The sequence below is a fragment of the Microcaecilia unicolor genome, chromosome 11 (genome assembly GCF_901765095.1).
Source record: "Microcaecilia unicolor chromosome 11, aMicUni1.1, whole genome shotgun sequence".
Classification (NCBI taxonomy): domain Eukaryota; kingdom Metazoa; phylum Chordata; class Amphibia; order Gymnophiona; family Siphonopidae; genus Microcaecilia; species Microcaecilia unicolor.
In genome coordinates this window covers 169,459,451-169,486,040 of record NC_044041.1, presented here as the reverse complement: position 1 = coordinate 169,486,040, position 26,590 = coordinate 169,459,451, and the positions used below count along the sequence as shown (strand labels likewise).

At 42.1% G+C, this 26,590-nt stretch overlaps 1 protein-coding gene across 3 annotated transcripts in view; it reads right to left on the bottom strand.

Moving 5' to 3' along the window:
• The window catches only part of SIPA1L3 (signal induced proliferation associated 1 like 3), a 292,368-nt gene that overhangs the window by 117,117 nt on the left and 148,661 nt on the right, over positions 1–26,590 (bottom strand). For all 3 annotated transcript variants that reach the window (XM_030217319.1, XM_030217321.1, XM_030217320.1), the window contains 5 exons: positions 22,934–24,743; positions 16,457–16,587; positions 11,816–12,004; positions 7,126–7,300; positions 2,068–2,171 (listed from right to left, as the gene is read on the bottom strand). In XM_030217319.1, coding sequence (XP_030073179.1) covers positions 2,068–2,171; positions 7,126–7,300; positions 11,816–12,004; positions 16,457–16,587; positions 22,934–24,416 — 2,082 coding nt within the window. In that variant the 5' untranslated portion in view covers positions 24,417–24,743. The remainder of the gene's footprint in view (positions 1–2,067; positions 2,172–7,125; positions 7,301–11,815; positions 12,005–16,456; positions 16,588–22,933; positions 24,744–26,590) is intronic.

Sequence of the window (26,590 nt, the reverse complement as noted above, 5' to 3'; positions counted from 1 at the left end):
AAAACTATGCTTTACCACAATAACACACTTTCATGTACCCCAATTGTCCAGCATAATCCCCCAAATTGTGCAAACCAAATCAGTCCATAATGCGGTAATCACTCTACATCAGCTGTGACACAAATGTTCTAGTACTCCACAGTTCAATTAATGACCACCTTGTAGCCAAACATCCTTTCACAATTGAGGGTGACTGTGCAATTGAACCACAACAATAAACCCCGTTACAGGGTCAATGTTCAAGCCAAAGGCAAGCAAGCATCCCGCTGTAATTTCAAAGCTTGCCCATCAACGAGTATTAAATCAACTTCTCGTCCTTGTGGAGATTGCGTGTGGTTGAATGTATCCCGTTCATTCACCATTCATCTCTTAATCTGGTCTCGGTCTCAACACAGGCCGTGTTTCATTTTCTCTTCATCAGGAGACCTTTACCAGCCCCATTAGAGCTTCTAGGCACACCCGGGACCCCCTCTGTTTCCGGTTACGCCTACTGCATAGATCAACCACACGCAATCTCCACAAGGACGAGAAGTTGATTTAATACTCGTTGATGGGCAAGCTTTGAAATTACAGCGGGATGCTTGCATTTGGCTTGAACGTTGACCCTGTAATGGGGTTTATTGTTGTGGTTCAATTGCACAGTCACCCTCAATTGTGAAAGGATGTTTGGCTACAAGGTGGTCATTAATTGAACTGTGGAGTACTAGAACATTTGTGTCACAGCTGATGCGGAGTGATTACCGCATTATGGACTGATTTGGTTTGCACAATTTGGGGGATTATGCTGGACAATTGGGGTACATGAAAAGTGTGTTATTGTGGTAAAGCATAGTTTTTGTGTATAGGTAGAACTGTATGTGGATGTATGAGAATTTTGAAATAAATGCTACGGTGCATATGATAGATGTTGTTGATGATTAATAATTAGCGTACTATATGCATAATTCCTCTCAGGGATATTATGATGAAAATCATTACACCCTTAGCACTAAATCAACCTTACTTTTTATATTGAGAACAAGGTAAACTTTGAACCGGTGAACTTCAGGGTTTTTCTCTTCTTAAATTAAACATCCCAGATTTTATTAGCAAATTGATGGGTGGGGAATAGAGGAGAGCTGCATTAATTTAAGACGAGAAGAACCCTAAAGCACACTGGTTCAAGATAAGTATAAATTTACCTTGTTCTCAATATAAAAAGTACGGTTGATTTAGTGCTAAGGGTATAATGATTTTCTTCATAACATAATATCCCTGAGAGGAATTATGGGGATGTACTAAGCACTCTTATACACACATTATCTTATATGATAGCTAAAATCTTTTTTTTTTTTTTTAATTTTATGATTGTTAGAATTTCAAGTATGATTAAAATCAAACATTAAAAATATATCTAATTTTGGTTGTTGAATCTAGACTATTAGTAGCCCTAATATTATAGGCATAATGAATATGCATGAGACAGATTTGCATGCCTGTCACCTCCGTTATATTCAAGTCTGTCTCATGCATATTTATTAGGGATATCCGGAAAACCCAACTGGCTAGTGGTCTCCTAAGACATGTTGAGAACCAGTACTCTACACACACTTTGTTGAATCAGGAGCCAGTGCTTAAATAATGGAAGCTGAATGTACAGACTAGACTCCAAGTTGTGGTTGACAAATATCATCAATAAAGGATGATGTTAAACAGGCCACAGATGCAGCTATGGTGTTAACATTGTGAGCCTTGCCATGTCCTTCTAAAAACAAAACTGTTCAGACATACACAAGAGATATGCAATTTGCTATCCAAAATGATAATATTCTCTAATACAGCAGTCCCAGGCTTGTCAGGGCAAAAACCAAAAAGCTGTGTGGATCAACTCCCAGCCCAAGTCTTCTGCCCTCCAGAACACCTGAGGCTGGAGATACTGTGCAGGTTGACAGTAAGATGGGAACAAAGTTTGCCAAAGCAGACTAGAGGAAGTCGTTCGTGTCCAACTCAGGTGAATTACTGGTCTTCAGACAAGAAAGATTCCACTGTACAGAATAGGGGAGTCAAGATACAAGAATATGAGCTTACCTGTTGCCTGTTATTAGGGGTGTAGGGGAGCATGGTGGACACATGAAACATAATCTCATAGTCTTGATATGTAGTGTACAAGGAATGGGTACCAGTAGAGTCAGCTGTGAGGAGAAGGTAAAATGTAAATATCAGGTTAGCCTGCTAAAAACAAAAAGCTGTTAAACTAAATTCAAAGTACTATCTGGAACAGGATGACTACTTTATTAAGTTAGTACAACTCTGCATCTCAAAAATTCAGTACTCCAATATAGGCCTCTACTTGACTACTGAAAGGAAGCTATGGAACAGGCAGGGATAGGATCAAGGTGAAATGGGAAAGTCTCAGGAGTAATTGAAGAAAGTATTTCTTTATGGAAAGCGTAATGGATAGGTGGAACAGCTGGTGGAGACAAATTGTCTCTGAACTCAAGAAAATAAGGAACAAGAATGTAGGATCTCTAAGGGAAAGGAAAAGATTGTACAGCTTGAGCAATTGGTATGGACAGGCAGACTGGATAGGCAGGTGGGTGGAAGGGTATCTGTGAAAATCTGCCAGGGCAGAGGAACACCAAGATCCCACAAAATAGAAACAAGGAAAGTCAAGGAGTGGGAAATAGACCTAGCAGTCCAGAGATAAAGGAGGAAACTTCAGATGCTTAACAACATTTCTGTGCGTTTTCAAAGTCTGATCTTAAGTAGGGCTGTGGTGAGTCGGAAGCAATTTTGGGTGGAGTTGGAATCAGTAAAAATGTACTGACTCCAACTCCAGCTTCAAATTAAAAACTTACATTATAATACAAGGTAAATTTGTCATTCTATATACTTTTTATATTATAAATATGTTACATTTACCAGTATTTTTGACCCAGTACAAAAAACAATTAAAGCCTGATATTGAAAGAATTGAAAAATGAACTTGCAGAACTATACATACATACATACATACTAAACGGTCCATCCAGTCTGCCCAACAAGATAAACTCATTTTACATGGTATGCAATACTTTATGTGTATATCCAAGTTTGATTTGTCCCTGCCTTTCTCAGGGCACAGACTGTAGAAGTCCGCCCTGCACCGGTTTTATTCTCCAAATACCGGCATCGCCACCCAATGTCCGCTAAGATTCCATAGACCCATTCCTTCTAAACAGGATTCCTTTGTATTTATCCCACGCATGTTTGAATTCCATTTAGTAATAAGTAATTTATCTTTAAAATCAAGCATGGTACTGGAAGATTGGAGGGTGGCCAATGTAACAACAATTTTTAATAAGGATTCTAGTGGTGATCTGGGAAATTATAGACTTGTGACCCCGACGCCAGGCAAAATGATATAGACTATTATAAAGAACAAAACTACAGAGCATATACATAAGCATGGATTTAGTGAAGGAAAATCTTGCCTCACCAATCTACTACATTTCTTTGAAGGGGTGAACAAACGTGGATAAAGGTGAGCTGGTTGAAATTGTGCATCTGGATTTTCAAAAGGCATTTGACAAAGTACCTCGTGAAAGACTCCAAATAAATTAGAAAAACTAAATGGGATAGGAGGTAATATATTTGTGGATTAACAACTGGTTCAAAGATAGAAAAATAGAGAGTAGGGTTAAATAGTCAATATTCTCAATGGAGAAGGGTAGATGGTGGGGCTTCCCCAGGAATCTATGCTGGGACCACTGCTTTTTAATATTTATAAATCTAGAGATGAGAATAAGGTTGTTAAATTGCAAGAGGATTGTGAAAAATTATAAGAGGACCTTACAAAACTGAAAGACTGGGTATCCAAATGGTAGATGACATTTAATAAGAGCAAGTGCAAAGTGATGCATGTGGGAGAGAGGAACCCATACTACAGTTACATGCTGCAAGGTTCCACATTAGGAGTCACTGATGAAACGTTGAAACCCTCTGCTCAGTGTACAGTGGTGGCTAAGCAAGCAAATAGAACATTAGGAATTATTAAGAAATGGAAAAGAAAAATGAGAATGTTATAATGCTTTTGTATGGCTCAATGGAGTGACAACACCTTGAACACTGTGTACATCTGGTCACTGCATCTCAAAAGAGATAGCGGAATTAGAAAAGGTACAGAGAACGGCGACAAAAATGATAAAGAGAATGGGACGACTTCCCTATGAGGAAAGGCTAAAGCAGCTAGGGCTTTTCATCTTGGTAAAAAGATGGCTTAAGGGAGATATGATAGAGGTCTATAAAATGCTGAGTGGAGTGGAACAGGTAAACATGAATCGCTCATTTACGCTTTCCAAAAGTATTAGGACTAGGGGGCATGCAATGAAGTTACTAAGTAGTAGATTTAAAACAAAACTAGAGAAAATACTTATTTACTCAATGTGTAATTAAACTCTAATTTGTGGTAAATTTAACTCAATGTGGTAAAAAGCAGTTAGCTTAGCAGTGTTTGAAAAAGGCTTGGATAATTTCCTACAAGAAAATTCCATAAGACATTATTAAGATGGACTTGGGAAAATCCACTGCTTATTTCTACGATAAGCAGCATAAAAGTTGCTTTACTCATTTGGGATCTTGCAAGGTACTTGTGACCTCGATTGTCCACTGTTGGAAGCAGGATACTGGGCTTGATGGACCTTTGGTCTGTCCCAGTATGGCAAAGCTTATGTTCTTATGTCCAGCGGAATATGAGAAGACAAGCCAAATTGCCCCATCAGGCTAGTTCCCTACCAAAGGAAGCCGAAAGGGGAAGACACAACTCGAGATGTTAGGACCTGGGGCTCCACTGAGAGAGGAGCGCTCTCTGTGGAGAATGAATGTGAGCTCTGACCCACAAGACAATACCAAGTGACCATCAGCCCCAGGAGCTAGAAGTAATTCCAGGCCCTCGGTGCCGTGGGCACGAAATGCCGCATTCAGACCTGCAGCTTGTCTATTCTCTGCTAAGTCACAGACTCGCCCCTGCTTGGTTAGAAACCAGATGCCCAGATACTCTAGATACTGTGAGAGGTTGAGACGACTCTTCCCAAACTGATGACCCAGCCCTCGCAGCCCTGCACCCCACCTCTGAATCCACTAGAATGAGTCAGAAGGCAAAGGAAGGCAGCCACCACTGCCATCACCTTGGAAAAGGTCTGAGGAGCTTGGCTAACCTGAAAGGAAGAACTCGGTAGTGAAAGTGCCTGCCTGCCCAATACACAGAAGTGTAGGAACTATTTGTGGTCTGGCTGGATGAGAATGTGAAACTATGCCTCTGTCAAGTGTAAGGGGGATAGGAACTCCCCTGGATGAACAGAGGTGATCACCAACCACAGAGTCTCCATACAGAACATGGAGACCTTCAGAGAGGTGATGACCCCCTTGACGTCCAGGATGGACTGAAATGAGCCCCTCTCCTTCTTGAGAGCCACAAAACAGATGAAATAACAATCCTGATCCCACTTCACAGGAGGCACGTCCTCCACTGTGTCCAGCAGTGCCTAGTCTCGTAAGGTCCTCTTGTAATTTTTCACAATCCTCCCGCAATTTAATAACTTTGTGTTATCAGCAAATTTCATTACCTCACTAGTTACTCCCATCTCTAGACCATTTATAAATGTGTTAAAAAGCAGCGGTCCCAGCAAAGACCACTGGGGAACCCCAATATCTATCCTTCTCCATTGAGAATACTAACTATTTAACCCTACTCTCTTGTTTTCTATATTTTAACCAGTTTTTAATCCATAATAGAACACTACATCCTATCCCATCACTCTCCCTCTGGAGTCTTTCATGAAGTACTTTGTCAAACGCCTTTTGAAAATCCAGATACACAATATCAACGTGCTCACCTTTATCCACATGTTTGTTCACCTCTTCAAGGAAATGTAGTAAATTGGTGAGGCAAGATTTCCCTTCACTAAATCCACGTTGGCTTTGTCTCATTAATCCATGCTTTTGAATACGATCTGTAATTTTGTTCTTTATAATAGTATCTACCATTTTGCCTGGCATCAACGTCAGGCTCACCAGTCTATAATTTCCCGGATCACCTCTGGAACATTTTTTTTTTTTTTTTAAATCGGCGTTACATTGGCCACCCTCCTCCAGTCTTCTGGTGGTATGCTTGATTTTAAAGATAAATTACTTATTACTAACAATAGTTCTGCAAGATCATTTTTCAATCTTATCAAAAATCTGGGATGAATACCATCCGGTCCAGGCGATTTACTACTCTTTAATTTGTCAAATTGCACCATTACATTTTCAAGGTTGATAAAGATTTAATTCAGTTTCTCTGACTCGTCAGCTTTGAATACTATTTTTAGCACCTGTATCTCTCCCAAATCTTCCTTGGTGAAGACCGAAGCAAAGAATTCATTTAATCGCTCCACTATAGCTTTGTCTTCCCTGAGTGCCCCTTTTACCCCTCAGTCATCTAGCAGTCCAACTGATTCTTTTGCCGGCTTCTTGCTTTTAATATATCTAAAAAAGGTTTTACTATGTGTTTGCCTCCAACTCTAATCTTTTTCTAATCTTTTTTCAAAGTCCCTCTTTGCCTTCCTTATCATTTGACTTGACTTTGCATTTGACTTGACACTTCTTATGCTGTTTCGTAATATTTTCAGTCAGATCCTTCTTCCATTTTCTTAAGGTTTTTCTTTTAGCTCCAATACCTTCCTTCAACTCACTTTTAAACCATGCCGGCTGTTGCTTGGCCTTCCTTCCTCCTTTTTTAATGCATGGAATATAACTGGCCTGGGTTTCCAGGATGGTATTTTTGAACAGCCTCCAATGCCTGATGTAAATTTTTGACCTTCGCAGCTGTTCCTTTAAGTTTTTTCACCATTTTTCTCATTTTATCATAGCCTCTTTTTTTAAAGTTAATTGCTAATGTATTGGAATTCCTGTGTGTACTTACTCCAGAGCCGATATCAAATCTGATCATATTATGATGAGTTATCATGGCCCCAGTGCCATTACCTCCTGCACCAGATCATGCGCTCCAGGCAACTTGCTTTAGCCAGCTTACATACCTTGTTTTCTCAGCGGCAAAGCCTCCACACATTAAACCTTTAGTTCACAGCAGGTACTGATACGGGGTAGGAAGCCTTTCCAACTTACTTTTAGTATCCAGCTGAGCGGCATAGCTGCTGAAGCCTTTCAGACAGACCTTCTTCCCAATAAAAGAAAGGAACTCTTCAAAGGATGGACTTGCATCTTCATTATTGTACATCTCCTCCTCTGAGCTCTGGCCTGCTTTACAGTACAAGATCCCCACCTTGTGCTTCCTGCAGAGCTATGAGGAAGATGGGGGAAAAAAAAAAAAGCATCAAACACCCTCTAATCCATATGTAGTTCTGTAGCTTTAAGTATCATGTTACAATCTACTTAGCTTGTTCTTGTAGGATGCAAAGTTACAACAGCATCACACCTAGGTCCCGATGCTCAAAAGTAAATGCGGGCGCTAGAGGCCATTAGAGCTGGACTAGCACCCACATTTACCTGCGCAGAATGCTCAGAGGCCTGGAATGCAGGAACAAGCAAGCGCACAAACAGCACAAGTAGCATGCTAACATAGTCAAGCTCATGTTAATGAGGTTATTTTGTATTCCTCCCCAATGCTCAGGAAAGAGTGCCCGAAACAAAACTGCCTTCTAGCTGCTAAAAATAATGCCAGGCGGAAGCAGGCGTTAGGATGTTGGAAAAGATGATTTCTCATGATTCTCATGCTTCCCTCATGATTGATTCTGCAAAATTTGCCAGTTTTTATTGCTTTTGGAAGCAGAAGGAAGTATGTGCAAACTCTTAAGCACTGGTCGTGAGAAACAGCAGACCCAAGCAAAAGCACACGGAGTCTGTTTCCTGCGTCTAAATATAAGAGCCCAAGCTTTAAAAAATAAAATAAATTAATAATAATTAAATTGCTTATATTTAGGCTGCAGAAAACGGATGCAATGTGCGATTCATGTTCAGGAGCCAAGCTTACTGTGGAATTCTCCTGCGCAAGCGCTAAGCAAAATTCTCCCACCCAATTCCTTAATGCTTAACGCTATGAGCATGCCTATATTTGCATCTCATTAGCGTTGAGCATTAGGGCGCTGTTCTGGTGGTATTTTTATACCAGCGCTGGATTGGGCCCCTAAGGCTTTAAGCAAAGAGAGGAAAACTGTAAATCAATCTCACTATGTGAGCTTCAGCATCCACAGAAGCTCTCTGTGCAAACCCGCTAAGCTTCCTGTGCTTACTCTCATACAGCACTCCATAAACACAGTACGTTTGGTTTATCAATCCCATTGAGACCAACAGCTGAGGAATCTGTTTATCGAGACCCAAAGATTCTATGAAATTCTTTGCTCACACATTAAAGAAGTGTTGTAACATGAGCAGGAGGTTGAACTGCTCATATGGGGTTGTTTATTGGCTGGCTGAACAGCAGTGCTGAAGGAATTACATGCTATTACAGAGCTATTTGTCATTTTTAATGCACCTGATTTGTTTGCACACTACAGAATGGGAGGACAGTAATAATGTTAGTTGCTGGAGGCCATGCCAGATGGCTAGGCAAGTACAGTTGCTTGCCTATAATATGGGTTCTTTGCAGAAAGTAGGATAAATCAAACAAGTGGGAAACGTTTTCTGACGGCACCAACATGGGTAGCTCTCAGAGCTCGGAAAAGTCTGGAAGAGCCACTATCCCACAAGTCCTATTAGTTTAATTCAGAGCTTATTATTTATTTTACTTATTAGGATTTATTTACCGCCTTTTTGAAGGAATTCACTCAAGGCAGTGTACAGTAAGAATAAATCAAACAAACATAAGCAACAGACAATTATAGCAGTAAAAATATTCAAATTGCAATACAAAGTATGGCATAGTATACTGCTTACTATGTCAACACAATACATAATAAACATTTTAATAACAGCATAGGGTAAAAGCAAAGGTGGAACATTTTAGGGGTCCTTTTACAACGGTGCACCAGTGTTTTTAACGCACGCAAAACACTAGAGACACCCATAGAAATATGTGGCCACCTCTAATATTTAGTGCATGCTTATTTTTAATGCGCATTAAAAACGCTAGCGCGCCTTTGTAAAGAGTAGGAGGAATTGAATCAATTCCTCAAAAAGGAGGGTGGGCATGTGTGTCTGATCTATCTTATTTCTATATAGAACTTATGTTACAGGTAAGCAACTCACCTTCTCTGTTGACAAGCAGGATAAACTGGCTATAAAGGGAACCCCATAGCTGACAGTTTCCATGTTTTAACTTGCTTTGGTTTCTGAGGGCAACTCAGACAGGCACAGCTGGAGGAAAGGGGGGGGGGTGCTTTTGACTGACAAAGGATTTAGGGCCTGATGCACAAAGTTTACCCTGCTTGCAAAGTTTGCTTTAGACCAGTTGGAGACAGTCTAAAGCAAATGGTTATTTCCCGTATAATGAACAAAGGGGTTCAGCATAGCTTTGTTGCCATAGCTGCTAGCGATAATCTAATGCAAATGTATTACAATGAGCTCATTAGTATTAAAATTAGTGTGCCATGTGTACAGAAAGGGTTGCATGGAAAATTTTCCATCAGGTCTGGAGCTGTGGCTGTGTGAGGGCGACTTCTGGGAGGAGAACTCTGCTTACATTTTTCAATATCAAAGAGCAGAGAACAGTTTAGAGGGGTGGAAAAACAAGCAGACAGCCTAAATGGCGGCTAAATGGCAGATGACGTTTAATGTGAGCAAGTGCAAGGTGATGCATGTGGGAAAAAAGAACCCGCATTATAGCTACGTCATGCAAGGTTCCACATTAGGAGTTACGGACCAAGAAAAGGATCTGGGTGTCGTCGATAACACACTGAAACCTTCTGCTCAGTGTGCTGCTGCGGCTAGGAAAGTGAATAGAATGTTGGGTATTATTAGGAAAGGTATGGAAAACAGGTGTGAGGATGTTATAATGCCGTTGTATCGCTCCATGGTGCGACCGCACCTTGAGTATTGTGTTCAATTCTGGTCGCCGCATCTCAAGAACGATATAGTAGAATTGGAAAAGGTGCAGCGAAGGGCGACTAAAATGATAGCGGGGATGGGACGACTTCCCTATGAAGAAAGACTAAGGAGGCTAGGGCTATTCAGCTTGGAGAAGAGACGGCTGAGGGGAGACATGATAGAGGTATATAAAATAATGAGTGGAGTGGACCAGGTGGATGTGAAGCGTCTGTTCACGCTTTCCAAAAATACTAGGACTAGGGGGCATGCGATGAAACTACAGTGTAGTAAATTTAAAACAAATCGGAGAAAATTTTTCTTCACCCAACGTGTAATTAAACTCTGGAAATCATTGCCAGAAAATGTGGTGAAGGCAGTTAGCTTAGCAGAGTTTAAAAAGGGGTTGGACGGTTTCCTAAAGGACAAGTCCATAAACCGCTACTAAATGGACTGGGGAAAAATCCACAATTCCAGGAATAACGTATAGAATGTTTGTACGTTTGGGAAGCTTGCCAGGTGCCCTTGGCCTGGATTGGCCGCTGTCGTGGACAAGATGCTGGGCTCGATGGACCCTTGGTCTTTTCCCAGTATGGCATTACTTATGTACTTATGTAATTGGCTGGGGAAAGCCCCTATCAGCTTTGGGGGGGGGGCTTCAGCTAGGAGAATATTCCCAAGCAAAATCATTATGACCTGAGAGAAGGCACTTAAGCTGCAGGAGGAAAGTGGAGCCAGCAAATACTGCAGGGAAAAGGAGAGAGTACACATGTGGGATTCCTGGGCATGAACAGAACAGGAACACTTACTGAGAGACTGTTCTGAGCATATGCTATGCATTTTCCCCACCAAGCTGCTTGCTGAATTTATGTGAATCTCATTTGCAAGCAATTTTGAGCATCACTCGCTATTTCAAAATCAGTAACTTTTACCATGGATCTAAATGCACACGGTTTTTAATGGGCCCCTTAATGCAGAGGCTGATTAGGAAAGGAGAACCCCCTCCTCTCACACACATTTCTACCTGATGCCGTAAATGGCAGCATGTTACCATACAGGTGTGTACTGATTTTTTTTGTTTTTTAATGTCATGGTAATGTGTATGCTATAAGTTTCTTGTATGAAGAATAAAAGATTTTCAGTGCATGCAATAGAGAACTGTGTGCGGAGGCTCAGTGCACCATTTCATTTTAATTTACTACACTAACTTATGGCCGCCACTTTAGTTTAACACATGGCTTTATTACATCAATCCCGAGAATGCTATTCATATTGGCACAATCAGAGCACGTCATTCCTTTGCATGACCGATTCATTCTGCTTCTTGACTGAAGAATTGATTTATAAAATGCTGTTTTGGGGGAGGGGGGGCCTGGCCCAGTGAGTGTGAGTGTTGTGCGCCCTGCCATACAGTGGGACTTGGATTTAATTCCTGGCTCAGGTATTCTGATTCTTGTGGCTGCTAGAGCTATGGATGGACATATCATCAAGTCGGCGGGGGAGGGGGGGAAGGTAGAGAGGGAGTCCATCATTTAACAGTGACACCTAGTGAAAGAATTCAGGGCCCACACTTGCATGAAGGGATTCCACTTCAGACTCTGGGAGGGGATGTTAACTAAGGGAAGAAAAATCCCTTGGGGGGGGGGGGGGGTGGAATTTGCAAATAAAGTCTCATAGGTCCAGATCCCAGCCCAGGTTCTGAATAAGCTGAAAAACCAAAAAGGGAGATCTGCTGGGTCAAGAAAGCAAGCCCTCTACCTCCGATACCATTCAGCAATGTCAAGTTCTTGAGCCATTTATCAGGGTATGGTCAGTTGCACCCTGCCTTCATTCTCACCCCTTGTTCGTCAAGCTTCAGGAGTTGCTCTGTGACTTTAGGCGTGCCAGCAGCGAGGCGGAGGCAAGAAATGTTCAGCTCTGGTAGAACATATTCTAAGACATCCTTCAGCGGCAGACCCCGTACCGTACCATGCTTTGCTGTACTTGGAACTGCATCCTCAAGGACTAGCCCCCGCAGGGTCACAAGCTATATTAAGAGGAAAAAAAAAGTTAATCACACCAATGAAAAACAGATGCAAAATATGCAATGCTCTAGTCTGTTTTCACTGGGACTTGCAAAATTGTACACTAATGTCCACTTAAAAGAAAGCGCTCCATAACAAACCACCTTTTTACACAATGTGAAATAACTTCTTTCAGGTATTTAACTTATCCTTTCCCTGACACCTTCAGGGTTTTAGCTGTTATTTGGGGAAAACAGATAGGTATAAGTCCTAACAGGAAAGCTTTTGATGTAAATAAAGCAGCTTAGGTAAGTACAGAGGAAAAACAAAGATTAGCTGGGGAGCTGGGTAGACCAGATGCTTCTTAAAAGCCCTCATCTGCTGTCATTTCTATGACTACATCCATTTCTGGAAGTGAGACACAGAAGATTTCCTCATTAGGATCCAATGGGTACTTCCAATTGACTTGAACTGGCTGCTATCAGAGATAGAATGCTGGCCTTGATAGGTTCTGGGTCTGACCCAACGGTACACTTATGTATTACTTTTGCCTCATGAGGTCCTACAAGCTTCTCTCATATATTGCTTGGGTGTTTTGCTCTTAGGTCACAGATCCTAAAACTAGGACCCCTACCTGCAGCAGTGCCCATGGTACACCAAGCACATTCATGCTGTGTGGCAAGGGCTAGCTAATAAGGTGAGGAAGAACCAGGGACTGAGCAGAACACATACACACCAGGGGCATAGCTAAGTGGGGCCACGGGGGCGTGGCCCCCTCCACTTTCAACCCTGTGCCGCCGCCGCCGCAAGGTACCTGCAGGACGTCAGGACTCACAGCACAGATTAGCGAATGCACCGGAAACAGGGTGCTGAAGATGACTAAGGCTGGCGGGGGCTGGGAACCCCCACCAGCAAAGGTACCTTGTGGCAGCGGAGGGAGGGGGTATCGAAAGTGGCGAGGGAGGGTCAGCGGCAGGTGGGGTTGGTGGCTGGCTAAAACGTGCGCCCCCCACCTTGGGCTCTGGACCCCCCTCCCGCCAAGGTCTGGCTATGCCCCTGATATACACAATGTTGATTAAACCCCAACTATTAATTAGAATGAAATGTATTGATGCGCAGCCAGTATTACAGCTGTGCTTCTACACTGTGCTCTTTTCACTCAAAAAAAAGCTATGAAAATTAATACATTTTACAAGGACAGGAAATATGAAAAAGCAGATTTCTTGTTACTTTAAACCAGGAGCTGGATACTTGACAGAGTTTAAAAATTACATTAAGTGAAGAAAAAGGTTAACTGCAACGGTTGGCTAAGATTGCTTAAAGTAATGAGACATGCACATGATGGTGGGGTTGATCTTTGGGTGTGGGGAACGGTAAGAATAGCAGGAAGGCGGGTAGAGATTGAAGTTGAAAATTTTTTTTGGGGGGGGGGGGGTGGAAAACCTCAGATATTCATGTAAGCAGCTTTGATAACATAATAGTTGAAAGAATTGGTTGTACAAGAACAAATGATGTTTTATTTGTAAGACATGAAGAAAAATAAAAATATAAAATACACTATATGGAAGTCTCAAAGAGGGATAAAAATTCTAGACCAGAAAAACTGAAGATGTCAAGAGAGCCTCTGAAAGTACAAAATAGGTTTCCCACCACCATTACAAGAGATGGTAGAAGAAAACAGACTTAAGTGTTTAGAAACCACTTCATCTGTTTTGCTTTCCAGGAAGGGTGTACTGAGATTAAAAATAAATAATTAAGTACAACTAATCCCTTTCTCTCACTTTGGGTTTTGAAGCAGAACAGTTACACTTGTTCCTATAATGAAAATAAGCAGTCCAACCATTGTAACACCCAGTTGCCAACGTGGGTAGTGTCTAAAATTATACTTCCCCATGTTCAAATAAAGCATAACACCAAAAATAAATTGTCCCTTGGAACAGTCTTTAGTGACTGGAATTCTTGCTGTGGGCTCCTTGGCTGGTATTCATTTCAATCTCTTAATTTTTTTTTTTTTTTTTTTTTTTTAACAGTATAGCACCCTCTACTGGGTTTATCAAACATATATTTTCAAAAATACTGCCAGTGACTGATTAAAGAAAAAAAAAGTTCATGGGGCCCTACTGGCACACTGATCGCAGTATGAATCATTAAGGGAGCACAAACATAAGTAAAGAAGGGCCGAGTATCTCTCAGTTCAGAAGAGGTGCTGTGAGAGAACTTCCTGAGAGGGAGAGATCTTCACTGGTAAGAATTTGCTGGGAAATTGTTTTTAAACTTGAGGAAAGACAGAAGTAGAATTAAATAGGTAACCTCAGGGACTTTTAGTTATTCTGCTAACTTAACAAAGGAATTTAAGGAATACTTTTTTCTTAGCATATAAAAAGTCTGTTACAGTTCCATAGGCTAGCATTTAAGGGAGCTATGTTACATTTATTATATAATAGCCTATAAAGCACAGCAAGCCTCAGTTTAGACTCTCCCACCCACCCCAACTTCTGCCAGCCTCTGGCCTGATCTCCGATTTATAGGTCCTTGAACAAAATTAGGAGGCTACAAATTTAATTAGGACATCTCTATCAGCCAGAAAATAGCTCTTAGAAATATAGTCTACTTAGAGCCATAGAGGGGAATCTACTAAAATTTTAAAAAATAGTAATAATAAAAAAACTAAATATTAGCAGAGCCTAGCATACAACTAATCTTAGGGTACTATTTAGTTTAACATATTTCCATTCCATCCGCAACTTAAGAAATCACCAATAAAAAGATGCAGGCAGCAGTCCAGCAGTGAGATCTTTTGCACTTAGCCTCACATGTTTGATTATCTTCCAGTTGGTGAGACGTCATATATGTGTACTCGGTTCAAAGAGCTCCTAGCACTCAGGAACTAGTCAGGTAAATTCAATTTGCTGAAGACGCAAAGTTATTCAAGGTCGTTAAATTGCAAGAGGACCTCACAAGACTTGGAGACTGGGCATCCAAATGGCAGATGACGTTTAATGTGAGCAAGTGCAAAGTGATGCATGAGGGAAAGAGGAACCCGAACTACAGTTACGTGATGCAAGGTTCCACACTAGGATGCCCAGAAAAAGCATCTAGTTGTCATTGTTGAGGGTACGTTGAAACCCTTTTCTCAGTGTGCAGTGGTGGGTAAGAAAGCAAATAGAATGTTAGGAAATATTAGGTAAGGAATGGAAAACAAAACTGAGAATGTTATAATGCCTTTGTATCGCTCCATGGTGTGACTGCACCTCAAATACTATGTGTAGTTCTGGTCAACGCCAGAATCAGAAAAGGTACAGAGAAAAGCAACAAACATGATAAGGGGGATGGGATGACTTCCCTATGACTAAAGGTTAAAGCAGTTAGGACTGTTCAGCTTGGAGAAGAGATGTATGTTACATAAGTAGTATGTTTACTAAGTAGTAAATTTAAAACAAACCAAAGAAAATATTTTTTTCACTCAACGTGTAATTAAAGTCAAATTTGTTGCCAGAGAATGTGGTAAAAGCAGTTTGCTTAGCTGCGTGTAAAATTGTTTGGTTAATTTCCTACAAGAAAAGTCCATAAGCCATTATTAAGTTGAATTTGGGAAAAAGCACTACTTCTTGCTAGGGTAAGCAGCATAAAATCCGTTTTGCTCTTTTGGGATCTTGTCAGGTACTTGAGTCCTGGATTGTCCACTGTTGAAAACAGGATACTGGGCTTGATGGCAACAGTTCCAGTATGGCAACGCATATGTTCTTACGTCTCACATTTACACTTTCACAGGATATTAAGAAGCAGCACTGAATATCATTTTATCATTTTGATAAAAGAGAAACCAATAACCCTACTGAAAGCAGAGACCCCCCCCTCAAGTCGAAATAACCGATTGAAAAAAATTATATAATAATCTTACAATAAAAGTGTTTTAAATCATACAATAAATTTTTATGAACTTTCACAAACAGTATATAACATAGCACAGTAAGAATATCTGGCACATATTTTAAAGCATAATCATTGGTCCAATATCAACTTAACCTAAACCCAGTGACCATCAAGTCTCAGTAACGTAAAATAATGAACACATAGCTTTTGATCTAAAAGCTGCTCTTTTCTCTTGAAATTAGTCTTCAAAATCTTCATCCCAGCATATTTGGGCCTTCAAACTTCATGAATAAAGATATGATACCATGTTTCAAGTATGAACACCTGCAGCTTCAGGGTAATTAAAAACCATAGGCCATGGACGAAATACTTAGTTTTATTCGATGAGGAAGGTACTAATTTTTATTCAAAAGACAAAAGAATGTGGGCTCTAGGCTATAAGCTCCCCGTATCATATTCAATAGTTATCTGTTGCCAGGTGTACAACGTATACAATGAAATATGGGAAGACTCATTATAGGAGTCTAACAGTATGTTGTTCCATAAAGCACTGATACTCGCTGTAATGGACAAGCTAGATGAGAAAGTTTTCTAAGCAATACCTCACTGGTCCTGAAAATGATCCTGTATTGGTACTGGGATCCATAATCTTTAATGTCTTCCAGCTTCTCTCGCCTGATGCTCACAGCCACAGGACCAAGCTTCTCATCCACGCCAAAATAGTTTGAATGCTCTGAAATAGAGAAATATCAGTTATGTTCATGCCACCACGCCAAAACGCTGTACTAAACTGAAGATTAAAACTCCCCCTGTAATAAAAATCAGACCGCCAAGCTGCTCCCATTGACTATTTTGACTTCTAGTGTCTTGTCAAAAATCATCTAACTGAAAGAAATAGTGGTGCTACAGAAAATCCCACTCATAACATTAAATTCAAGCCATAGTCCAGTGGTTCCCAAACCTGATCCTGGAGGCATCCCAGCCAGTCAGGTTTTTGGAATATCCACAATAAATATTCATGAGACAGATCTGCATGCATGCTGTGCAAATATCTCTTATGAATATTCATTGTGGATATCCCAAAAACCTGACTGGTTGGGGTGCCAGTTTTGGGAACCACTGCCATAGCCCACCCAGCACGTTACACAACATGCACAATCTGCATGTTTGGGGTAACTTTAAAAAATTAAATTTTGTGCTATGGGTCTACCTTGAGCTGAAATATATTGTGTAGTGATGGATAAAAAACAGTAAGTACATGTAGAATGCATAGGGTACTACATACTAGAGGAAGGTAAAATTTAGTCATACCTATTAATTTCATTTCCTTTAATCAGGCTGTACTGTCCTTAAAAAGTAAGTATTATCCATTCCTGCCAGCAGATTGAGGTAGAGAAACTGAACTTTCCCAGTGACATCACTGATATAACTTGCTGGTGCTCAGTGGAAAGCTCCAGTAAGCTTCTGCCCAAGCAGTAGAAAGTCCCATAAAGCAAACCCATATCCCATCAACCACTACAGCTATAATAAATCACATTCTTAATCTGAATTTTTAAAAAAATTATCACTAGAAAGAGATCTAAGAGCCCCGAAAAGCGCAATCTTCTGAGGGAAGGTCTAACGAAGGTACAGCCCAATTAAAAGAAAGGAAATTAATAGGTATGACTAAAATGTCATCTTCGCTTTGTATCTGGGCCATATCATCCTTAACAAGCAGGGTGTACCCAAGCAGACTCATAGGGCAGAAGAAGACAAAGCCCCTTGAATGATGGCTCTGCCAAAGTCCAAACAGGCTTTAGATAGCACATTCAATCTGTAACACTTCAAAATGGAATCGTACAATGATCATGTCGCCGTCCGACAAATGTTATCTGGGAAAAATAACTCAGACCTCTTCCCAGGAGGTTGTCTATGACCAAGTGAGCTCTCAATCCTGGATGGACTCTCTTCTTCCTGCAAATGGAGGTTGCCTTAATGGCCACCTTGATCCAATGGGCAATAGATGCTTTGAACGCTGCCTGGCCCTTCCTTGGGACATGAAAAGAACAAAGATGATCCAAGAGGTGAAACTCATTCATTTCTCACAAAAATCTGTGGATGTCAAGCTTGTGAAGCCTGCAAGCAGTAGAGTTCAGTCCCCCATCCTGATCTACATGAAAGGGGAAGATCATCTTGTGAAGAAAATAGTGATGTCATGAAATCCTCCTAGGAGGAGAGTCAGTGGTTCCAACAAGACAGTCTGAAGCTCCAAAATCCTCCTGGCTAACACCCAGGAAGACCGTCTTCAGTGAGGTCTTTAAGGGAGGCCGGATTTCAGAGGCTCAAAGGATGGATCCAAATATACATTTAGCACTAAATTCAAATCCAAAGAGGGAACAGATGGATGGACAGGACAATACAAACGAGTGACACCCGTCAAAAAGCAAGTGATATCACCATGAACGGTGAGGGAAAGGCCCAGGGTTTTACCTCAAAAAAAAAAAAGAGAGAGCCACTAACTGAACCTTAACTGAGTTCAGTGCCAACCCCTCGTCAAACCCTTGCTGTGGGAACCTGAGAAACTTGGAAATCTGCACCTTACAAGGGGAAAGCGAGTGCTGGGCTCAACAGTTCTCAAAAAACCTTCCAAACCCGGACACAGGCCTGGGACGTAGAAGATTTGCAAGTCTTAAGCAAAATGGAGATCACTGTGGGCATAAAACCACTTCTCACTAAACATTGCCTTTCCAAACCATGAGCCAGAAGGGATCTGGATCCTCCATTTCCAGCAGTCCCTGCCTGAGCAAGCCATGTCTTTTGGGCAGGGGAAGTTGATCCGCACACCATGGCCTTCAAGGCCAATCTGGGGCCACCAGAAGCACCAGCAAGGAATGTCGTGCTATCCTGTGCAGTACCCAGCCTATCAGAGTCCAGAGCAGGAAGATATACAATGGCTCCTCCCTGAGCCACTGCTGAACCAGGGCATCTATCCCCAGGGAGGCCAATGCTTTTCAGCAACTGAAGAAAGCAATCCACCTTGGTATTGCTGCTCGAGGCCATGAGGATGAAGGTCAGCTGGCCCCATAGGTCCAGCAAAAGCAGCTTTAAATTTTTATTTATTTATTTTTAGTTTGCCTGAACTTGTAGGGGAGCCCAGGGGGAAAACACCTAAGGGTGCAAGGGCAGCAAAGGGGATGGGAATGGAAACCTGCACCCCGTGTGGTACAGCCCTATGACTCACCCAGTGGTTGCCATCACAAAAGGTGACCTGTAAGCCTGCAGTACCTGAGAAAAAACCCCAGCTTTTATTGCTGCTCAGTCTTCTCAGCTGAGCCCCCCTGCACAGACATGGCAGAAGAGCTGAAAAGATTTCAACCTGGATCCCTTGGTCCTCAGCCAGCTGCATTAACCATTAGGCAACTCCTCAGTTGTTCTTCTTTGGAAGCCGTGAGGAAGGCCTCCACTTTGGGTACTTCCAAGGACCTAATCTCTTCTGGTGCAAAAGGATATTACTTTTCCAAAACCTTGGACTCCCTGAAAGCCCCATCCGGGGTGGCTTTTTGGGCTATTTTTGTCACAGGTTGGGCGATTTTTCATCGCCGCTGCTGCGGGTTGGCTGTTCCTTAACTGCTCGCCTTCCTATTGGTCTTAATTGGATCAGCAGGAGGCGAGGATCTGGCACATGCCTTTTTTCTCTCTCTCTAGAGTCCCGACTCTAAGATAAAGTCTGAGACTGATGTGGCCCACACCCCACAGCGGCTGCGCTTCTCAGCCGGAGGCCACTGTGAGGCTGGAGGCAGGACACAGACATCAGTCATGGACGGTGTTGGCTGGTGGCAGGAGAGGGGACCCGCGGCCGCCACCAGAGAGGAAGAAGACCGTGCAGTGAGCGAGCCAGGTTGGGAGGAGGGGGAGGGAGCCTGGCCATGAGCTGCTGCATCCACGTTGTCATGCTTTATTGTTGGTGGTAGCATTTTTTATTTAATCTCACTTATATTTTCAAACATGCTGGTTTGTGCAGCACACGGATGTACACAGAGGAAGTACAATAACGGAATAACTTTTCATAGGTAGAGTAGTAATTTGTTATAAATTGTAATCAGTGTGTCATTTGGACGGGCTGGTTATAGGGACACCCTAGCACGCGGTGTATTCATGAAGAAATTGTTTTTTCCTGGTAAAGGGTCACTAAAAAAGACATGTTATGATAATCAGGTGCTCAACATTCAGAGTTTCTATCTATTTAGTTATTTATAACATTTATAACCCACATTAAACACGATTTAGGTTAACCTGAGAGCATCTAAAATCTTTTTTTTCTCCTGTGCCTAGATCAAAAGAGAGACTGTTTGTAGGAATTTGCTCCTTTTGTTTTGTGGGTGGGTGGATGGATTATGAATGTGTGCTAATTATGATTATGCTGCTGCTTATGCTGATTCTGATGATGTCGATCACAATTACAATATCAATATTCATATTGACCTTAATATTCATATCAACCTTATTAATATTCATATTAATAAAGGGCTATTTTGGGGCTACTTTTAGGTTAGAAAATGTTTTGCCATCTGGCAATACTGGGAAGAAGAGACAAGTCTAAAATATTCACCAAGTAGAGAACTAGAGCTGCACAAGCACTGCCATGTCTGATGGTAGATATGTAGTTTTCTTGAACTTTCCTAGTACTCTAACAGGGAGAGAAAGACGACCCAGTATGTTTAACTTATGTATTTTTATTATTATTTTAAAGCAAAGTGCTAATAAAAAGGCTAAAGAAATAGTGCCAGGTCTCGTTCTCCATATACCACACAGGCCATAGCACAATCTGGGAACTTCTCCAGCTTTACTTTTTGGCTGGGTACTAAAGTCCCACCCCCTGACTGCCTGAAGAGAAAGAAACTAGCAAAGGTGGTGGTGGGGGTAGTACTCAGACTCCTTCCAGTTACCCCCCCCCCCCCCCCCCCCCGAGGCCTGCATCCATAAGTGCATCTCCTCCACCGAGGCCTGCATCCAGAAAAGTACCCAAAATAGTGGTAAGTGGGTGGAAATGGAAGAAAAGACTGGTGCTTCGGCCTAGTTGTTCTGAACACTGCAGAGTTTTCCTATCTTAAGGAGAGGAAGCAACTTCCCAGTCAAGTGTCAGCCTACTGGCATGCCTGAATCTGCTCGGTGCAGAAGCCTACAGGCCCTTCCAGGCCAACCACAGATTGGGATCACAATGATCTCACCTGCCACCCCCTAGATCTACAGGGTTTTGTTTTTTTTCTATTCCCTCTGCCAGGGAATAAAGCTAATCCAAGCAAACCCAGTCCTTGCAGGGGAATCAGGGGTTAGCACCCAAAGGGAAGGACAGAAAAGGGATCTATACCTCCTAATACAGAGCCCTGTGGGGGCCGAGGCAGTGGTTACCATGAGGTAATGACTGGGGCAGCACAGCAACGTTCTGTGCTCCACCAGGTCCAGTTTGTTGATTCAGGATCCTGGAAGCTGGCTGTTAGGCTCTACCAAGTTGTGTGGCACCTGCCTGCACTGCTGCGAACTAGGCCAGGGACCAGGAGCACCAGCCTGAACAACCTACCATGCACTGCAGGTAGAGAAACGCTGTAGTTTTCCACCGAGCACCAGCTGGTTATACCAGTGATGTCATTGGGAGAGGTTGGCTTCTCTACCTCTGTCTGCTTGCAGGAAGGGATAACACTTACTTGTTAATGATGGTACAGCCTGAACAATAAGGAAATACTAATTTAGAAAAGGAAAGGAGGATAGTCCAGTGGCTCTGTGGCACTGCATTAGGAGAACTTGTTCGAGTCCTAGAGCAGGGCTTTGCTTCTCAGGGCAGTTGGGAATGCTATGGAGCAGGGGTTTTCAACCCAGTCCTCAAGACACCCAGCCATTCAGGTTTTCAGGATATCCGCAATGAATATGCAAACCACAGAGATAGATAATGGAAACTGATCTCATTTATACTCATTGTTTATTTTGAGTGGTTGGGTATGGCCTGACTGGGTTGAGCACCCCTACTCCAGAGGCAATATTCACAGAGATAAAGAGTGGGGAGGGAAAGGAGTCCATCATCACACAATAGTGACACCTAGAGGCTGATTTTAGAGCCCACAATCGAAGGGTTCCATGGCTCCTTGCTAAAGATTTTTTATGCCATGATTCAGCAAAATCTGGGTGCATTGCAAATGATGGTTCACAGCAGTATAGTTCAACAGAAACTTGTTCCGACTGAGCTGGAAGCTCTAAAGAACAGGTGGGAACTACCAGGCCAAAAAAATAAAAGGATTTCTCTAGTAGTGCTAGCAAGCAAAGGAAGAGCAGACACTGACAAATCTGATCTTTCATCCAAAAGCAGCCTTCCTCTCTATATATATTGTGTGTGCATGCTCCTAAACTTTATCCAAAATACCCAGAATTCTTTTCATGCTCAGGGTATGTTATAATTTGGAAGGCGGTCAGTGTTTGTAGACATGAGTTCCTGAGTGATCCACACTGTCACAGGAAACTTCTTCCCCACTAGATGCTATCCAAGAAAGATGTCAGCCAACATCTCTTCAACTGCTGGGAACTAAGTGTGATTCAGTGAACCCTTAAACCAAACATAATAAGGGCTCTGCCTTTTATTGAATGCAGACACATTTAACTAATATTTTTATTGGCAACTTTATGGCTCCTAGTGCAATAGAAACTGGCCTCGGTAGGACTACAGCACTGAACCATGATTTGTGAATAATACAAGTGGCCCACCCAAAAGAGACAAAAAAAAGTTCAGGTCAAAATAAGTTCACCCAAACGAAAATCAAATGAACAAAATTTGCCTTGCAATAATAAAGTTGATGTACATGTCAACCGTCCAGAGACCAATACAGCCTCTGTTAGTGTGAACAGCCGACTATCTAAAACACTAGCTCCAAAGTAAAAAGAGGAGAGAGAGAATATGCTATCATCCCAAATTGCAACTGGGTAAACAGAGGTCACAGAATAGGACAAAACTGGTAGTATGAGCCCTAAAATCCAGAAACCTAACTTCATGGGGTAACACTAACCACAACTCAGCCTCTTGTACTGAAAAGAGAAAAGGAAAGCTTAAATGTTACCTTTCCCGTAGAAATAATCTTGGAAATACCGGGCCCCCAAGTCCACATGCTCAACGCTGTAGTGCTTTAATGAGCTTTGGCTTCTTTGCAGTTCCTTTGGTACCTCTAATACAGAGATACTAGCATTAGTACAGTACATGTTTAGTGTAGCCTCTGGAGACCCCTCCTCACTTCCACCGGGGGAGCCTGTAGCAGCTCTGGAGAAACTCACGTTGCGCTCACACATGCCACCTAGCTCATTCCTAAAATGGGGACAGCTGAGGAGTAGCTCATTGCTATTGTTGTCTCCCAGGTCATGTTCCAAGTTTTCCTTATAGATCAAGTCTTCTGTGCTTGTGAAGGTTGGATCCATGCCCCCAAGTCCAAATGCTCTTGAAACAGCCAAGGATACTGCAGAGGCAGCAGAAGCCCCAGTTGTAGTGTTCCTTCGCTGAGCGACATAGACCCTGTTAGCTGCCACCTCATTAAGATCAAACAGCATGCTTTGGACATCATAATGTGCAATGCTCTTCTGACAGATCCAAGGTTTGGTGTTTTCTTGGGGTTTACTGTCCTCCTGGTCAACAAAAGATTTTGCTGTATCATTTTCACTTTTACTGCTTCTTAATTTGCGGAAGATGGACGAATCAGCCACTTCTCCTTTGAGAGTTTTCTTTCGTGACTTCTCTTTTTCTTTCTGTAGTGCTTGAGAATCTTCCTTCTGTGACTGGCCATTTCTAAGGTCTATTTTTGTGGTCCCAGCTAGATGGAGATTAGATGCTATGTTGGAATCTACCCTGAGAAAGTTATTGTGTTTTTCTGGTGCCACACAGAGCTGGTCAGGTTTCTCATTTCGAAATTCACTGAGCATCTCAAAGAAACTTTGCTCAGAGATTCCTTGCACATCTATAGAAGACGTGCTTCCATATTCTCTGAAGAGCGGCATTCCACCCAGATACTTTGTACTTCTTGGCTCAGAGATCTCTTCAAAGTCGCACTCACTGAGTGTAATTTCACTATTACTCCGGTTTCGAAGTGGTATAAAAAGTTTTCCAGGTGATCTTGGCCAACTGTCTTGGAACTCAACATCTTTAGACCTCTTCCTCGACATTTTGTGATAGATCCTAAACCCCGATGAGCTGGAATTGTTTTGCAGATATTGCCCATTCTCATAGCCCCTTGGAAAAAGAAAATCTCTACCAGCCGTGGATATTTCAGTCTCTCTTGATGGACTTGTAACTGGCACATCTTTCACTGCTTCCCTCTTTGGAGGCCAGTCTGCAATTCTAGCACGAACCCCCATTTTTGGCACTGCTGGAGTGGTACTGAGCCGTAAAACAGAACTTTCATTAGCTGTAGGGGCAATTTGAGTTGCATTTCCATTTTGAACCCAATAAGCTTGGGGGTAGAAATCCCCATTGCGAGAACCGTGAGTGTCACTCCCTTTCACAGGGACACCCCCAAGCTCCACAATGTCATTCTGAATGGACCGATACATTGACATACTCTATGAGTGAATTTTACGCTCAGCAAGAAAAGTTCCATTCCTTTGTTGCAGCGCAAAGATCTCAACCATTGTTGGAAGCAACTGGCTCCAGCTTTCCATCCAAAAGCTTGCAAAATCCAGATTTAAGATTTCCTGCCCTCATGGTCAACATTGCTGTTTAAAACTTTGTAATGTCTGTGCCAACAGGCAGAAGATTTCCCAGGAACAAAAATGCAACAGAAGCAGAAGTTCAGGTTTCAGCTGCATCATACACATTATTCTGCTGGTGAGGTTAATTCAGGAAATACTCCAACCAAATAGGATAGCAGCAATCTACATGTCAACCTACAAATGAGAAAAAAAATTGTAAATGTTAAACAGTAAACAAAAAGGTTAAGAGCTGAACAACACACTAGCAATGTTCTTACCACTAAAATATGATTACCCTTCAGGCAGTAGCCATCATTTCCAACTATCATGTGTGTTGTAGAACCAAGAACAAACTAAATCTATAATCAAGCTGTTTTCTATTTTAAAGATTACATGATGCTTCAATATACAATGCCAATAATGCAGAAAGAGCTACTTTGCATATTAAGAATGCCATGGATCTAACCCAAATCAACTCTCACTTTATAGAACTGCACAGAAACTGCCACTTTTACTCACACTGCTTCTGTGGAAATGTAAATTGGTCGAGTTACACATAAACCATAGTAGTTACACATAAACCATAGTGAACAAACATGGGTGTCCTTTTACTAAGTTGCAGTAAGCGCCAGCATGTGCTTACTGCAGGACATGCTCAAGCATCCTGCAGTAATTCCCTAATCTGTGCACGCAAACCATGCGTTAAACAAATTAACTTATTTTATGGAGGGGCATGACTAGGTTCAGAGAGTGGGTGTTTCGGTGCTAATAAGTTAACGCAGCTACATTACCTTGTGCTGATTGGTGCAGGATTAGCAAATGAGCCCTTACCGCCTACATATGCTAATTTATTTTTTTTAATTGCTGCATGCTAATGACAACATTAGCACAGAATAATTATGTCTCTTACCTGGTAATTTAGTCACAGCTGATGAATCCAGAAACTTGTGGGTTATGACCCCCTACCAGCAGATGGAGATAGAGAACACCTAACACCAGCTATAGGACGGTATGCTCCTCAGTCATTCAGTATCTCTCATAACAAAGCAGAAGGATGAAGATACACTCAAATTTCTCCTTCCTCACAGGATGGAAAATCTCTAAGATCAAGCTGAACCCTACAAAGATATGCAACCGTAACCAGAAAATCAAACAAAAAATGAGAAAGTCCTTGATACAGAGCAACCAGTGCAGGGTGAGATTCTGGATTCATCTGTTGTGACAAAAGACAGACAATTTTTCCTTCCTTGTCCTCAACAGCAGATGAATCCAGAAACTTGTGGGATGTTGCAAAGCAGTCCTCAAACAGAGTGGGAATTAGAAACCCCCACAGAGAGCACCAATGCTCCAAAGGATGATTCGGCCCAAGCTGAGACATCCAAACGATAGTACTTGGCAAAGGCATGCAATGAAACAAAGGAATCCTGTTCAGAAGGAATGGATCCTAAGGAGCTTAGCCGAGATTGGGTGGCAGAGCCGGTGGCGGTAGGCGGAGATAGTGCTGGGCAGACTTACACGGTCTGTGCCCTGAAAAGGACAGGTACAAATCAAGGTAAGGTATACGCAAAAAGTAGCACATATGAGTTTATCTTGTTGGACAGACTGGATGGACCATGCAGGTCTTTTTCTGCCATCATCTACTATGTTACTATAATGACCAAGCAGTCGACCGGCAGATCTTCTCAAGAGAAAATGACCGAGACTCTGCCCATGATGTCAACACTGCTCTAGTCAAATGAGATCTCAAAACCAGTGGAGGTTATCTGAAAGAACATAAGCCGAACCAATGGCCTCCTTAATCCACCAAGAAATAGTAGAGGGTGCCCCCCTAATGATTCGGCCCCACCAATAGCACAAATGATCCAACCACAAGAACTCACTGGTTATATAAAAATACTGCAGAAGTACCCGCCGGATGTCAAGCAAATGCAACTCCTTCCCACAGTCCTCTCTTTTAAAAGATGGAAAAAACAAGGGCTGATTCAAGTGAAAGAGAGAGACCACTTTTGGGAGGAATGAAGGTACTGTGTAAATAAAGGCGT